Source organism: Biomphalaria glabrata, chromosome 1, assembly GCF_947242115.1.
Source record: "Biomphalaria glabrata chromosome 1, xgBioGlab47.1, whole genome shotgun sequence".
Classification (NCBI taxonomy): domain Eukaryota; kingdom Metazoa; phylum Mollusca; class Gastropoda; family Planorbidae; genus Biomphalaria; species Biomphalaria glabrata.
This window is the reverse complement of record NC_074711.1, coordinates 66790467-66806956: the sequence shown is the minus strand read 5'-3', so window position 1 is coordinate 66806956 and position 16490 is coordinate 66790467. Positions and strand designations below refer to the sequence as shown.

The following is a 16490-nucleotide window of genomic DNA, read 5'->3' as shown; positions in this document are numbered from 1 at the left end:
TGATGTAGGCAGAAACAGCACTTGTTTTTTTTTATTTATATAAATAATAATCCATATGGCATATTACTTGCATGAAATAAAAATTACATACTGGTTTCAAAAACAAAATTTAATAAAATACTCTGAAAGACACAATGATAAAGGCACATTCCTCGTCCCATATGCTAGGACAAATTTGTACAAATACTCCTTCTTTCATAGTGCTATTAGAGCATGGAATGGGTTGCCTGAGCAAGCCAGGAAAAGTGACTTGGCAGAATTTAAGTCATTGGTTAATATGCATGACTAAATGCATGATGCGTAGGATGTAATCTTTTTTTGAAGTAACATCAGTATTACATAAGATAAGATAATATATGTATGCTTTCCTAATTCAAGTCATAAATGTTATATCAGGAAAAATATTTGTTTTTATCAGCAAATGAAATTACAAGTTGATATCCAAATTATTAACATCTCTTTAAAACTAGCATGTCAGTTAACAAAAATAAATTAACATAATAATTTGAAAAAACGTTTTGAAATATATACAATACAAAAAAAATTATCCCATGTCTTTCACACAACTATAATCAATATTCTAAGCTTATTGTTTGCAAAATTTCCTGTAAATTGTACTCTTACAGTCAAACCAGGAACAATCAGGAGTCACTGTTGAGATACAACAAATGGTTCACAACAGAGATATCCATGTCTCTCAAAGGTGGTATTGAGTCAGGATGCATAACAGTCAAGTCTTCATAATGGGAATGATTATCTGGAAACATTTCAAATTAGAATTATCAATAAATATTTAGTATAATTACACTTCATTAATGAAAGTTTTTAATTACCAGTACTTAACTAATAAAAAAAATCTGTAGCCTAAGAGAATGAATCAAACTTGAATTAATGTTATTTCCAATAATAGAGCACCACTGATAAATGCTTATTACTAAGCAATGGTAGCCTAACACAACATAGTGTAAGCTTGTGTCATAACACAACAGTGTTGTAAGCCTGTGTCATCCTTTCCTTACCCCTTAGCTCAAAATGTATCACTTAGGCAATTGCTGTGAACAATCATTCAGGGACTTCAGAATGTGACGAATCTTAGAAAACTTTGCAAGCTTTGCTAGGATGGAAAAACGAAGGGGACAGATAGTAAGAAGGCGGCATTCATGCACTACGCAAGACAGCAGGGTTTCTGTCCAGGGCTTTTGCAAGAGAGGATTTGAGCCTCTCAAACCCTCACTCTAATGGAGTTTGATGATGATGATGATGATAGTAAGAAGACTGTTCAAGAGTTAGACAAGTCTTAGACAGGAATGTAGAAGGGTGACAGAAATGTCAAAGTAGTGTATCTTCAATTATTTTATTCATTTCTTTCATTGGGGTTTTATGCCTAGAACTTAAATGTATGCAAGGAAACAAAATTTAAAGTCATCAGATTTTTGTTAAGCTCATGTAACTAATAAAAGTAGGCCCAATTCTATAAATTTCAGACTACATAGTCACAGCCCAGACCTTACACAGTTCTCTTTCCACATCAAGGAAATTACCTGTAATGGTATTCAAATCTGTCAAAGAGGCTGTGTTGATTAGTATTAAGCCAGTATAAGCAATATAGCTTAGCACTATTATCATGCACAAATACACAGGTAGTGCAATAGCCCAGTATCTAGAATGAAAACAAATATTACATTGTTAAAACAAATCTGGTATTATTATTATTATTTAATTATTTTAAATTTTTTACTTTTGTCCTTGTTAAGAATAAAAGACTACCGGTATTGCATATTATTAGCAGTTACAAGAACTTGCCTCAATGATAATAACAAATTGTCAATATGATAAGGAAATGATTAACTTTATTTTTCTAATATTCCATTAAAAAATATGACTACCAACTACATTCAAAGGTCAGCATCACAGTTATTAGAAAAGCTGATTTCTAGAGAAACCTGTTTTAAAGAAAATATTTTTCAGATAAATCACTTTGTATAGTATTTAAAATTAAAAGAAAATAGTTAGCCAAAAATGCTGAATTAGGCAGAACCAATGCATACCCAAATGTAAACATCTTTTTAAATTGAAAATCCGACTCCACAGCCATGTTCATGTTACATTAAAAAAAAAAGATATTGTTTTCATCTTCATAATTTACATTAACAACTAACTACACTCTACACATGTATAACATTTGCACAAAAAAAACACACTACAATAAATATACTTACTTTTGAGGCCAATATGTGAGGCCAATGGAGTGCAACCATTCATCTGGCACATAGGCCCAAACAATGTACAGTCCTATAATTGGAAAATGATTAATTATCCTAATTTTACAGTCTAGAAAAATAGATCAAATAAAAATACATTATTTTAAAACAGGTAAAATTAAATCTTCACTTGGTTAATATTAAAACATTGGTATAGTCTATAGATCTAAATGTAAAACTAATCTACAATGAAAATACCTAACCACAATTTGAGAAATGCTAAATATCTAATTTAAGTCTAATGTCTGTAAACTTACTACTTAGACTTAGAAATCTAATCTAGGTCGAAGACTATTCAACTAGACGTATTACTCAATTAAAGGAAATTTAGGCCTAGAAACTCTACTAATGGGTCTAATTGGTGACTTTTCAAAGGGGTTACAAAATATTGAATGAATAGAGAACACTGTCTTAAGCTTATATTTATTTCAAAACCATTTGACAAAGTTCACCACCATAGCCGGCATACTTTAAAAATTTAAATATTTTGTCATTACTGGTCCATTACACCAATGGATTCAGAATTGCCTGATTTGTACAGAACAGTGATAATAATTAAAATGGTTCCAAATCAATATCAATAAGTAAACATTGGTTATGATTCAAAGTCTATTTCTAATTTACATTTAAAAATTTAAATGATCTACCTAGTTTGCAGATAAAAACAAACATTCATTATCAAGTCTATTAATAAACATAGACACTACAATAATTTAAATTATTAGAGTAACGACTAATCAGTCTAAGTCTAATCTAGATTATATTTAGACTAATTATATTTAGACTTTACTACTTTAAATACTACTACTAGATCTAATTACTATAGACATAGACTATATATATATATATATATAGAATAGAATCTAGATATCACAGATCAGTACTAATCAAATAATGAATATTGAAAAATATTCACATTTGATTAGAGTAACACCTTTAGTTTTAGTAAAATCATTAAATAAAGTAAAGTAGCATCAAAACATAAAACGTTGACTGTCTGAACCATATCTTCAAATACATAAACAAAACCTAATAAAATACTCAGACACAAAGATAAATTATTTCAATCTATAATATAATTTAAAATATAGATTATAAATAAACAATAGATAATTCTGATAATAAATTATAAATCTAGATTCTAGATCTAGATACTACTAGATCTAGTAGTAGACTAGAGCTCTATAGTACTATATTACACTAAGTAACTATGATTGTATGATTTCGGTATGATTTCTACTATACTATAGTCCATGGGTGGGCAAATTACGTCCTGCGGGCCACGTGGCCAGCCAAAGTGTTTTATGCGGCCCGCGGACACTTAAAGAAATCACATTACACAAATAAAAATGCAAATATATTAAAAATAAATAATTGTAAATATCTATATATATTATTGAAACTTTTGATTTTATCACTTATAATAAAGAAGCTAAAGAAACATTGTCTCTTCATTCATTCTAAAAAGTTCAAAGTAAACTAAGATTATTTTAAATGGCAATATTTCAAAAAATTCAGTCAGACACAAGCCCAAGCCAGTATTTATTCAATGCTATGAAGAACTCTGTTGAAAGTGTTGGATTGGCTTGTACAAGATGGCAAGAATAACAACTGATCAAACCGTGCTTTGACTGAGAAAAAACAGACTCTGTAATAAAATAAAGTGAAATATCCCAACCATAAACTCATTACAGGAAAGTTTACACAAATCTGCATTGAATACCAATCCTTTTATTGCACACAATTTGTAAATCTATATCAAAAAAGGCATATATGTCCAACATTAAGCATAGCTTAACTGATTAAGGCCCAGCGCAGAATATATGTATATTATTGTTTTAGAGAAAAAAATAGTGAAACTTGTTATTGTTGAAGTACACTAGGTTTTTAATAAGCTGCATAATTTTTGTTTTTTTCTGTGTTTATTTATATTTTTCTATTTTATTTGGGGCCACCAAATTCACTTCGCCTAGGGTCTCATATTATCAAAGGCCGGCCCTGACTGCCAGTTCCGAAAAGTACTTTAAGATTTGGAAACAAAACATTCCGATGTTCGGTAACACAGTAGTATCCTCTGGCCTAGCATTAGAAGAAGATGGAATCTCATAGGAAAAAATCGACGTTCCTTGAAGGACATGACTGTGACTTTGTTACTAATATTTCTTATGAAGAGTCGAAGACTGACTTTATGTTTATTATCGGAAGCATTGCAATTTGTTGTTTGCACATGAAATATATGTGCATTTCTTAAGGCCACCAAGTGAAATTAGTTAGGCTTTATCATTTTCCTTAGCTCAAAGGTGAAACTATTTCTAGTGAAATGGTTGAAAAGTACAAGATTTATTTGTATTCCTTGATTGTGAAATTTGAAAGCAAATTTTAAGACATCCGCAACTTGGAACCAGTTTTCAATACCCCCAGCTCACCATTTAATGCAGAAGCTGACTCAGCCTCAGATGACATACCTCCTAGCAAATTATGACCTGAAAGATAAGTTACAGTCAGTTCTTTCGCGGAAGTTCATGGGTGCCAGAACCTGTATATCCGCACTTAAAAAAACTCTGCTGCTAAACTTTTGCATTATTTGGAACTACATTCATCTGTGAACATGTTTTTTTTTTTTTGTTTGAAAATTATCAAGTGTTAGAACTGGTCGATGCTTATTGATGTGCCAAAAATCCAAAATAACAAATATCACTTATTGACTGCAATTTGACAGCAGTCACAATGATAACAACTAGTAAGCTAGTTCCATGGTTCCGGAACATTATGTACGAGAGTAAACTGTTATATACTTTACATTAAGTTCAACTATACATTTGTGATGAAATGTTGTGTTGTAAACATACAATGGTAAAATTTTTAAAAAGCATTAAATTAGTAAAATTTTAGTTTCAAGAAATTGCTAACTTGTTATAATTCCTCAATGGGGAGTGCAAATATATATATATCTTATCTTATATAATACAGACGTTACTTCAAAAAAGAAGATGATTACATCCTACGCGTTATGCATATTTATGCCCCCCCCCCCCCAGTCCCCCAATTTTTTTTATGCAGCCCTAGTCAGAAAAAGGTTGCCTACCCCTGCTATAGTCTTAGTCTATAGTAGTGACACTAAGATCTATGATCTACTAGACTCGAGTAACTAGAGTCTAGATTCTAATATTTTTATAATAATAATCTAGATATCTAGTCTTCTGTCAGCATTAGTAGTAGTGACACTGACAGAGTAGACTTATAAGATTATAACTTATATTATTATTATGAATTATGTGTAGAGTGTAGTCTCATAGTAGTAGATCTACGGTACATAGTACATGCCATGCATGGTAATGGTATATAATACTATATATAATTTATATATATAGTAGATTCTTATATTAGGCACACCGTATTCGGGAACTAGGTCAAATTTTTATTTTATTTTTTTATTTGGTGACGGTTTAACTTACAAAAAAACTGAAAGCAGATTCTTATTCTGCAACTTAAGGACTATAAAAATATCTGTGTTCCTTTGTATTACCACCCATAGTCAAGATTTTATTTTAAAATAAATCAGGACACTTCAGTTTTTGTGTTTTCTCCTTTAGCGCACATTGAGCACCGTTAGGAAACACCACTATGTTATTGCTAATAAATTATATCTGTGTTAATTAAAAATTATTTAGATTGTATTAAAAGAAGTAGATTCACTTCTCTGCAATATGTATTTATAGTATATTGCCTCTCTCACTCTCTAGATATATATATATATATATATGCCTACCTATATAATCTATGTGTAGAAACAGAAATAAATTTATATAATTATAGATCTATTAATTATTATAATTTAATAAATATGATATTTTCAACTAGGCTACATGTATTCTCTGTCTCTTTCTTTTAATTCCCATCCAAGGACCCTCTTCTTTTCATAATTTGGATGTTCGTTTTGTTACACCTTAACATCCCCTCCCTCCCATAGATGCTTATAATTCTTTTCATGACTCTCTCCCCTTTCCTCCACTGCCTGTATGCTAGGTTGTGACAATACAAGCTTAGTGTATACCTCTCCTCACCACCAGCGCTCGCCTGGCGTGATCACCTGCAGTGGGCATGGTCTCTGGCTTCAAATTAGCAGCCCGCACTTTTTCTTTCATTCATAAATTATATATTCTAGATATCTCGATCTAGGTCACATTTATTTATTGAAAAAAAATCATAGATTTATTAATCCCAATAATATTTCTTATTACGATTTTGCCTTGTGCACTATAGGAGAATGTGTTTAATTCATTATTATTCATTATTCATATATTCACCTCCTTTTTTAATTTTATTTAACAGCTAACAGTATGAATGTGATTGGAATGTCTTTCTAAAGATGTTTGGAAGCTTATTTTGATAGATCCACCAGCCTACGATCAAACAGGCTCATAATATAGCCTTCATCCCTATATGGTATGGGTATGAATTGCCGGGGGAGGTTTAAACAATAGCTTTACATACTTGGTTACCGAGAATCTAAAAAACTGCCATCTGCTTTGGAAAAGCGGAACAAAAATACAGGAACTTATCTAAAATTGGACATGCACTGTCCCGAAATATCGTTTTTAGCTCCAAACATAAAAACAAATTAATTATAAACAAAAAAAGTGACGTGTTTCTTAAAGGAGATTTCGATGAGCTGTGCCTAATATAAGAAGCTAACTATACTATATATATTAAATATAATATAGTATAGATTATAGATCTATACATAAGACAAGTCTGAAGTTCTTATTCTAAATCTTACTTAGTCTTACTACTCTTACTAGTCTTAGTTAGTACTCTTAACTCTCAGACGTCTCAGTCAGTAGTAGTACTAGCTAGTAGTCTTAGTCGACTTATTTGATTTACTTAGACTTGAGTTGACTTGTCACTTTAGACTTAGACTTATTTTTACTTAATGATTAAAAAGTTTAAGAAGTTCTTACCAAAACCAATTAATGATAACAAATACACCACAAAGCCGTAAAAAGCTCTCTGCCTCTGAGGAGATGGAGAAGGTAAATGTTCGTTAGTAGTCATTTAAAATTGGGTAAGTAAATAATTGGGTAATAGTTTAGATGTATGGTGTGCCATCTTTGTTTATATTGAGTCTATGCATTCCAAAGAAATCCCATGGTTTATCAAAACAAGTATTGAAACTTGTTACGAGACAATTTTTTAAAACAAGAAAATTATTAAAAAATACTAAGTTAAAGAACTTAGGTCTATTCTATATTTAATTATTTATTACTTATTTTTATTATTATTTAATTACTAATTATTTAATTAAAATAATAATGGGGAAAAAAATATCCCCCCCCCCCTCTTAAGCCAAATCAACTAGAGTTTTCCCATTGTGGCCAACGATCGTTGGAGTCGTTTTGGGGATCCATGTCCAGATTCCTGTGTGAAGTTCTGACTTGAATAGAGATATTGTAAAAATAAGCTTTTTACTAGCGGCCCCCGAAAAGGGAATAGACGCTATTAGTTTTGTGTGTAATGTCTGTCCGTCCGTCCCTTTTAGATCTCGTAAACTAGAAAAGATAGTGAAAATCCGACATCATAATATTTTAGACCTTTCAAAGTTCTGATGCAATGGCTACTTTTTTTTTCTTTCCTAATAGCGAAAAATCTAATTTTTTAAATCACTTATGCAAGCATTTTTTTTCATATAAAATAGGTACACCACTTTTACAACTATTCAATATTAATAGTAACAAACACGAGAGACTCTTTGGTAGGGGAGATAGCTATGTACCATATTTTTAACACATTTATGCAAAAGGTTTCAGATTTTTTGTCAAAAATTATTTTAAAAAAATAGTATTGCTAAGTTCTGCCATACTAACTACTACATTTACAAAAAAAAAAAAGAAAAATATTTATTTTTAGAGAAAAAAAATATTTAGTATATATATATAAGTTGGACATAATTTAAAACAACAATTAATAAGTAGTTTTTCATATTATCGCGTGAACTGCAGACGTACACTATGACCATAGGACACTTAACTAAAGGAATTTTTATTTTTTATATTTTTTTTTTTTTACGGAAATGTTTTTTTCTTGAGGATTTGAATGCGAGATTGACCCTTTACAAAACAATTAGATCAATTAGATATTCGTTATATGACATCAGTTAGGCCAGATTCACATCTAACTTCACAATCACCTATCCTTTTTTGTAGATCTATAAATAAGTTTTTTATTGTATTAATTAAAATAACTAGTAGGCTAGGGTATATTTTAATTTTTCTCGATTATGATTTCTATGCATGTTTCTGTTACAACAAATTATTTCGGTGTTTTATGTAGAATTTTACGTCTTCCTATCTTATAAATTATAGACGTTACTTCAAAAGAGGTACGACCGACGCATTTCATTTGTCAATCTAGTCATGCATGATAGTTAGTGACTTAATAATATGCTGCATTGAGGACATCGAATAGTAGTATTTAAGCCCTTAAAGGCGAAAAACTGGCGAGTGTCAGAAGTTTTAATCAGTGCTTTTTTTTCAAATGGAGGAAGCAAACCCGAACTACTGGCCAGAATTGCAGTCCACAACAGCATTTGCAAAGCTCAAATCAGACTGGAAATACAAATGCATAGCCCTCTGAATTAAAATCAGACCTGAAATTAAGTTCCTTGGTCATGGAGACATTCTGGTATGTTTGCAAATCTTGGACGCTAACTGCAGAACTAGAGAGTAGTTTAGGGTCCTACTCATGGAACCGAGATGCTATAAAAGGATTCTACTATTCAAGGGTTCATCTACAAAGACCGCAACCTAAATGAGAAAAACCAAATCAGGATCACAGTGGCGATTCAGTCCCACGATGACCTGCTGACCACAGTTTAAAAAAATGCAAAGTAAAACTGTAAAGCCATATTACGTTTTATCCGGACGTCTGGTATCCTTAGTACCGCACCTCCTTTATGGGTGCGATTGGCACCCCCCCCCCCCAATAGAGCGACGAACCATTGAATATATATGTGAGACAGACAGTGGTAGATCTGTGCTCGTGTTCTTGAAATACTATTTCATATGCTTCTTTTTACGTCATTTTTTTATTTACATTTTTAAATTTAATGTTAAAGAATCCGATTTAGATTCTAATTGCTTTTGGCCGCACACAGAGCAGGGGTGGGCAACCTTTTTCTATCGAGGGTTGCATACAAAAAAAAAACTTTGGGAAGGGGGGGGGGAGATTAAAGTTGTGTACTTATAACAGAAAAATACTAAATATGTATAATATCTTTTAATTCAAATTTTTACTGCATTATACATTTACATTTAAATTTTTACATTCCCAATTTAGGAATCACACATGAGTAAGCAATTTCTTAAACTAATTTTACTAATATTGTAAAATTTTATTATTGTCTTTTACATCACAACACTACACCACAGATGTACAGCTGTACTTAATGTGAAGTATTTAATTGTTTGTTTCCGGAACAGTGGAACTAGTTTACTAGTTGTTATCCTCGTGGCTAATTTCAAATTACAGTCAGGATTGACATGTTCTAACACTTCCTTATTTTCAAACAAGAAATAGTTCGCAGATTTATGTGCACCAAAATAATGCGAAAGTATAGCAGCGAAGTATTTAAACCTGTTTTCGCTGGCCTGGAGAAATGTCAAAACTTTTAATTAACATACACAAACATTTCATGTGCAAACAACTCACTGCAATGATGTCAATGGCAAATATAAAGTCTGTCTTCCTCTCTTCATTAGAAATATTATAACAAAGTCACAGGCAATATTCATCATTTCTTCCTTGAGTTCCCATATTCTTCTCAATACCTCGCCCATGCTAAGCCAGCGGATACTAGGCCTACTACGGTACCGAACAAAGGAATGTTTTGTTTCTAAATCTTCAAGTAGGCCTACTTCTCGGAATAGCCTGTAGTTAAGATCATTGAGACAATACGATCAATAACATGTTTGATATTCAAAACATTTAACGAAAAAATTCTCGTGTTGATTAAGAGTTTATTGAAGGTTGTTCTTTAATTTTAGTAACAACCCTAACTTTTTCTGAGTAAAAGCACAGTCTCCACCCAGGGCCGGCCTTACGAATTGAAGGCCCAATTTAATGGATGCTTTCGAGGCCTCTATTATAATTTTTTTTTTTTTTACAGTAGGCATAACAACTTTTATTATACAATATGCCCCTATGCACAGTAAGCAACCCAAAACTTTACTTCACTGGTGAATTGCTGTACATTTAGCTTCAATAACAAAGTATTAAAATTAATTTTTCCCAACATTAGTTACCATTAGGCCTTATAATAGGCCTAATAATAATTTAAAGCTGGGCCTTTCTTACTTAGCCTACTTCCTAGCAAAGTCTGTAAGAAAATTAATGCTTCGGCTTATTGGAAAATTCAGTAGATATATCGATCTTGGTGAATTACTAACCTAAGGTAGGTTTTGATCTGAGTTTGGAAAAGCTTCTTTCACAAGAAGCGACTGTCACTGGAATTGCTATCCATTTTCTTAAAGAAAAGAACAAAAATGGGGAAATGATGTAGACATAGGCCTATCATTACTAGCAAGATATTGAAACAGTTGCTAGGGTTTTTGTTGCTGAGCGGGCAGTATTGGCTTTATTGTCTCCATTTCTTAATAAAGCATATATAGGCCTAGATAATCCAGCTGTCTTTTGAGGTGTCTGTCAGGGCAATCTCCAGGTCGGCTGAACATTCTGATATTGTGCTTTGTCATATTCTGACAATTATACAGAAATCCAAAGAATTTGTGATGTTCAATCTAAATTCAGTCTTGAAGTCTAAAAACGATGTCAGCCATGAGGCAGTTATCTGTGGTGTTACTTTAAAGTTCCTTGCTAATAAAATTTACTTGAAACAGTAAAAAGTGCCAGAAAGTTAGTGCAGCCAAAAAACCTATAGTTTCTTATTTGGCTTCCTAAGGATTCAGCTTCACTTTTTCCTTAAGCATCTTCTATGTTTCCTGCTAGTTCTTCTAAAGCATCACACACTTCTGTAGCTTGGAATCTTAGAGTTTAACACTTTCCATTCTACATTCCCATCAGTGTTTCTGATACTAGTTTAACATACAGACCTTTCACATGCTTTTAAAAACAGTCTATCTTTTCGTATTGGAAGCAAAAAGTGTAGGCCTTTATACGCTGCAGGGCTAAAAAAAAATGCGAAGGCATCTAAAAAAAAACGTCTTAGCTATATCTCCAAGATTAAAATTATAGCGCTCGTGAATTTTTTCCCAAGCAAATACATTAGAAATATATATATGCATGACGTTAGCTAATTAAAGATGCCCAAATCGCAGGGCGGGCCGGTCTTAGACCCATTGTTCCAATTGGACCTCGCGCTTGACAGGGGACCCCGCAATTTACACAATTACATTTAAAGATGTAGGCCTTATAATAGAGGGTTTACATATACATATAAGATTGACGTAACTTAACGTTAATAAACCCACTGGCGCCTATATTGTGTTTGAGTTGCTTCCTATGCATGCTGTAGGCCTATAACGTATGTTTGTATATGGCCTAATCTTATCTGATATATTACAGATATAATGTTTAGAAAAATTGGTTAAAATGTTTCTTCTGAATGATCTTTGTAATAAGTTAGACCCTTTACAATTTGCTTACCAAAAGGGTAAAGGTGTAGACGATGCCATCCTAAATATTTTAAACTGTGTCTACAAACATCTGGACTTACCGAACACTTATGTAAGATTGCTCTTTATTGATTTCTCATCAGCTTTTAACACTATACAACTTCATTTACTCATTGAAAAGATGAAAGCGTTGCGGATTAGTCCATACATAATACTATGGGCTAATGAATTTTTGACCCAGAGAGCTCAGAGGGTTAGGGTAAACAATGTTATATCTAATGAACGCATAGTTAACACAGGGGCGCCCCAGGGGGCTGTGACATCGCCATTGTGGTTCATTTTGTACACCAATGATTTTCAATCCGATAGTTCTTGTTGCTCCTTCACAAAATTCGCTGATGATGCGGCTCTTCTTGCCCTGCTCTCAGAGAGCTCAGACGTAAATGAGTATTTCAAAGAATTAGAACACATTGAGGAATACTGTAAAGATAATTTGTTATTATTAAATGTAAAAAAAAAACAAAGAAATGATAATCGATTTTCGTAGGGACAAGAAGGAAAATGATATTGTTTCTGTAGCTGGAGAGACTTTTGAAATGGTGCAAACCTTTAAATATCTTGGTACTATCCTAGACAATAAACTAAATTTTACTGCAAATACTGATTATATCAGCAAAAAAGGGCAGCAAAGATTACGACTACTAAGAAAACTGGAATGGGTTAGCTCCATGGTTGTTTCGTTCAGGAATGACAAAGTTAGAATATGTATTGATCCAAAAGATCTCAATAAAGCAATCAGACGGGAACATCACCCGATGAAAACTATTGAAGATGTGATCACTAATATTCCAGATTCGAAGATATTCTCAGTTCTCGATGCCAAGTCAGGGTTTATGCAAATAAAGCTTGAAAGAGAATCTTCATTTCTCACAACTTTCAACACACCTCTGGGAAGATATAGATGGTTACGATTACCTTTTGGAATCAAATCAGCGCCAGAAATTTACCAAAGAATTATGGATGAAATGCTTCAAGGAATTGAAGGAGCATATGTCATCATAGACGACATTCTAGTAGCTGGTAGAGATGTTGAGCATCATGATCACATTTTGAAACAAGTCATGCAAAGAGCAACGAAGTACAATCTAAAGCTGAACTATGACAAGTGCAAGATAAGGCAAAACAGAGTACCTTATATGGGCCATATCTTGTCAGAGAAAGGTTTAGAACCAGATCCAGCAAAGATAAAGGCAATTATTGACATGCCAGCTCCTCAAGACAAAGATGGAATCAGAAGATTTCTAGGTTTAATTCAGTACCTAGCAAAATTTATTCCTAATCTAAGTCAAACAGATGCTCCCATACGAAAGCTTCTAAAAGATGATATAGAATTTCAATGGAATCATGAACAAAACAAGAGTTTCAAAGAATTGAAACATCTTTGTACAAACCCTCCAGTTTTAGCATATTATGATGTCAACAAGAACGTAGAGATAGAATGTGATGCAAGTAAAGATGGACTGGGAGCAGTATTACTCCAGGAAGGTCGTATAATTGCATACGCATCAAGAGCTCTCACAGATACAGAAACAAGATATGCTCAGATTGAGAAGGAAATGCTCTCAATTGTGTATAGTACAAGCAAATTTCACTGCTACATATTTGGTAAAGAAGTAACAGTTTATAATGATCACAAACCTCTGGAGCAAATCTTCAAGAAACCTCTATTGTCAGCACCAATGAGAATACAGAAGATGCTAATAAGACTGCAGTGGTATGATCTGAAAGTCTGTTATAGAAAAGGCAAGGAAATGTTTATCTCTGATACACTTTCTCGTGCACATCTACCAAATACTGATACACAGACATTTGAATTTACAGATGATTCAGTGCATATGATCTCTGTAAGTGATTCGAAATACAGTGAAATTAAAGACTGTACAAGCAAGGAACTTTCAATGCTTCTGGAAGTAATTATGACTGGTTGGCCAGACACAAGAAGCGAGACTCCAATTGAAGTCAGGCCATATTGGGATTCAAGAGACCAGTTATCAACTTCGGATGGTATTATATACAAAGGTCTGAGAATAGTCATGCCACCAAGCTTACGTAAATACATGCTAAATCTGATTCACAAGTCTCACTTAGGAATAGTCAAGTGTAAGCAGCGAGCCAGAGAAGTCATGTATTGGCCAGGCATGAATGCAGACATTGAAGTGACAGTTAGGGATTGTAGCAGGTGTGCTGAACATCAGAATCAAAATGTGTCAGAACCGCTAATACCTACTAAGAAACCAGATCTCATGGTGATGAAGAAACACTTTGACTCCGAGAAACAGTCTCAGAAACATTATTATGATAAGAGGAAAGGAGTTAAGAGTCATAATCCACTACAAGACGGAACGGCAGTCAGAATGCTACTTAATTCTAAGTGGAAACCAGGAACAGTAGTTTCGAAGCATTCTAAGCCTAGATCATATAATGTCAAAAGTGGAAATAAGGTCTACAGAAGAAACAGAAAACACATCAGAAAGTCTTCTGAGAAAGCAAACAGATTTGACAACAATTATGACTTTCCAGATGACATCTCAGAACAACCAGAACCACTAGATCTAGAGAGTCCAAGATTACAAACTACACTAGATTTTGAGCCGCCACTACACACTGCTTCTTCTAACACCTCTAGACCAAATGAACCTTATGTAACACGCTCAGGCAGAATAGTTAACAAACCCAAGAGACTTGATTTGTGATGAACTGATTAGACTTTTTAGTTGACTAGTTTGTTAGTTATTCTGATAAATAGATTTTCTAAATTAAAGAAGAGAGATGTAACATAATAGTATTATATGTACATTTGCACTCTAGCGCGTCAGTGCAACACCGCTTGTGTTTACGTAATAAATGGAGTTCCTAATATGTCTTCTCTCTTAAACACTAGTTTGTTATTTGTGTAATACGAATATTCTACAAAAACTGTCCTCGTTTAATGTTAGCGAAAAGGCCTTGGCTATGTTTTATCACGCTCACATCTGCAATATTTTAAGTTTCAATATCACTGCCTGGTATGGCAATCTGAGCATTAAAAATAAAAATAAACTTAATAGAATCCTAAATGCTGCTGGCAAAATCATTGGCAAAAAACAAACCCCATTTGGGCAGTTGTTTGAGACAAACATCTATAAAAAAGCTAACAAGATCCTCGAAATAAAGAATCACCCTTTGTGTCAGGATTTTGTGATTTTACCATCACAAAAGAGATACAAGACACCGATAGCAAAGACAAACAGAAACAAACACTCTTTTGTTCCCCTGGCAATCAAATCATTAAATAAGAACAATCTGGTATAAACTTTGTCACATGTAAATTATGAGTGAGTCTGGTGTGAATGTACACTTTGGTTTCTTATAGTTATAATGTTTTTTGTTTGGTGTAATGCACAAATTGTAAGACAAATTTCCTTACGGATAATAAAGATTATTATTATTATTATTATTATTATTATTATTAAATTGGGCAGCGCAATTCATAAGGCCAGCATGAATCACTAAATAAGAACTATAGGCCTACATCTTTAAAACCCTGCGTTAAAAGCCATGACTGATGGTGACATGCTAAATGTAAATTGTGGGACCCCTGTCAGGCGCGGTGCCCAATTTGGAGCAATTTGTAAATTTGGCCTGAGACCGACCTTGGCTCCATCAGTTGTTACACTCGCCATAGTGAATAATCTCCGTTTGCTTTAAATTTGTAGAATGACATGTAGTCTTTAGACACTAGCTAGCTGTTTCTTAGCCTCTTCATCATAAGAATAAGAAGTTTCAATAATTGATGCTTGAAATTATTCATTTTTTAATATAGGCCTATATACATTCAGTGTTCTGTGAGGCCTTAGATCTCTCTCTATATATAGGCCTATATTTGTGTCTGTATGTGTGGGCACACCTAATATTTGTAGGTGTCCGCGGGCTACATGTGTCCCGCGGGTCGTAATTTGCTCACCCATGCACTAGCCTACCAGTAGCTATACAAAATAAAACCACATTACATAACTTTTACTCTTTTTTTTAGCTAGATTAGACACCGGACCGGGCCAGTGCCAGTAAGTTAATATCCTAGGGCTAGGCTGACACAGTAAAATGAAAAATAAATTTTAATAAATAGATTCTACTTCTACTATAGGCCTATATTATAATAGAAACTGTATCTTTTAATTTATGGCAAGGGGTAGGCCCATTTTTAAAATGAATATACATTAATGACATTATTATAATTATCATCATTATTATCTAGACTCTAGACAGATATAGATCTATATAGGTGAAAAGGGTTACATAATATTTGTAGGTGTCCGCGGGCTACATGTGTCCCGCGGGTCGTAATTTGCTCACCCATGCACTAGCCTACCAGTAGCTATACAAAATAAAACCACATTACATAACTTTTACTCTTTTTTTTAGCTAGATTAGACACCGGACCGGGCCAGTGCCAGTAAGTTAATATCCTAGGGCTAGGCTGACACTGTAAAATGAAAAATAAATTTTAATAAATAGATTCTACTTCTACTATAGGCCTATATTATAATAGAAACTGTATCTT

General features: G+C 33.1%; 1 protein-coding gene across 2 annotated transcripts; it reads right to left on the bottom strand.

Annotated features, from left to right (window-relative positions):
• Positions 1-16: 16 nt before the first annotated feature.
• Positions 17-7413, bottom strand: LOC106061946 (phosphatidylinositol N-acetylglucosaminyltransferase subunit P-like). 2 transcript variants are annotated; one of them, XM_056009687.1, is made up of 4 exons: positions 7223-7413; positions 2220-2331; positions 1542-1660; positions 17-757 (listed from the first exon to the last, which is right to left on the bottom strand). In XM_056009687.1, exons 1-4 carry the CDS (start codon positions 7314-7316, stop codon positions 642-644), a joined length of 441 nt encoding a protein of 146 aa, XP_055865662.1. In that variant the 5' UTR covers positions 7317-7413; the 3' UTR covers positions 17-641. The 2 variants fall into 2 exon arrangements, with proteins under 2 accessions (XP_055865662.1, XP_055865670.1); XM_056009695.1 differs by having other exon boundaries at positions 2220-2292; positions 7223-7407.
• Positions 7414-16490: the final 9077 nt, after the last annotated feature.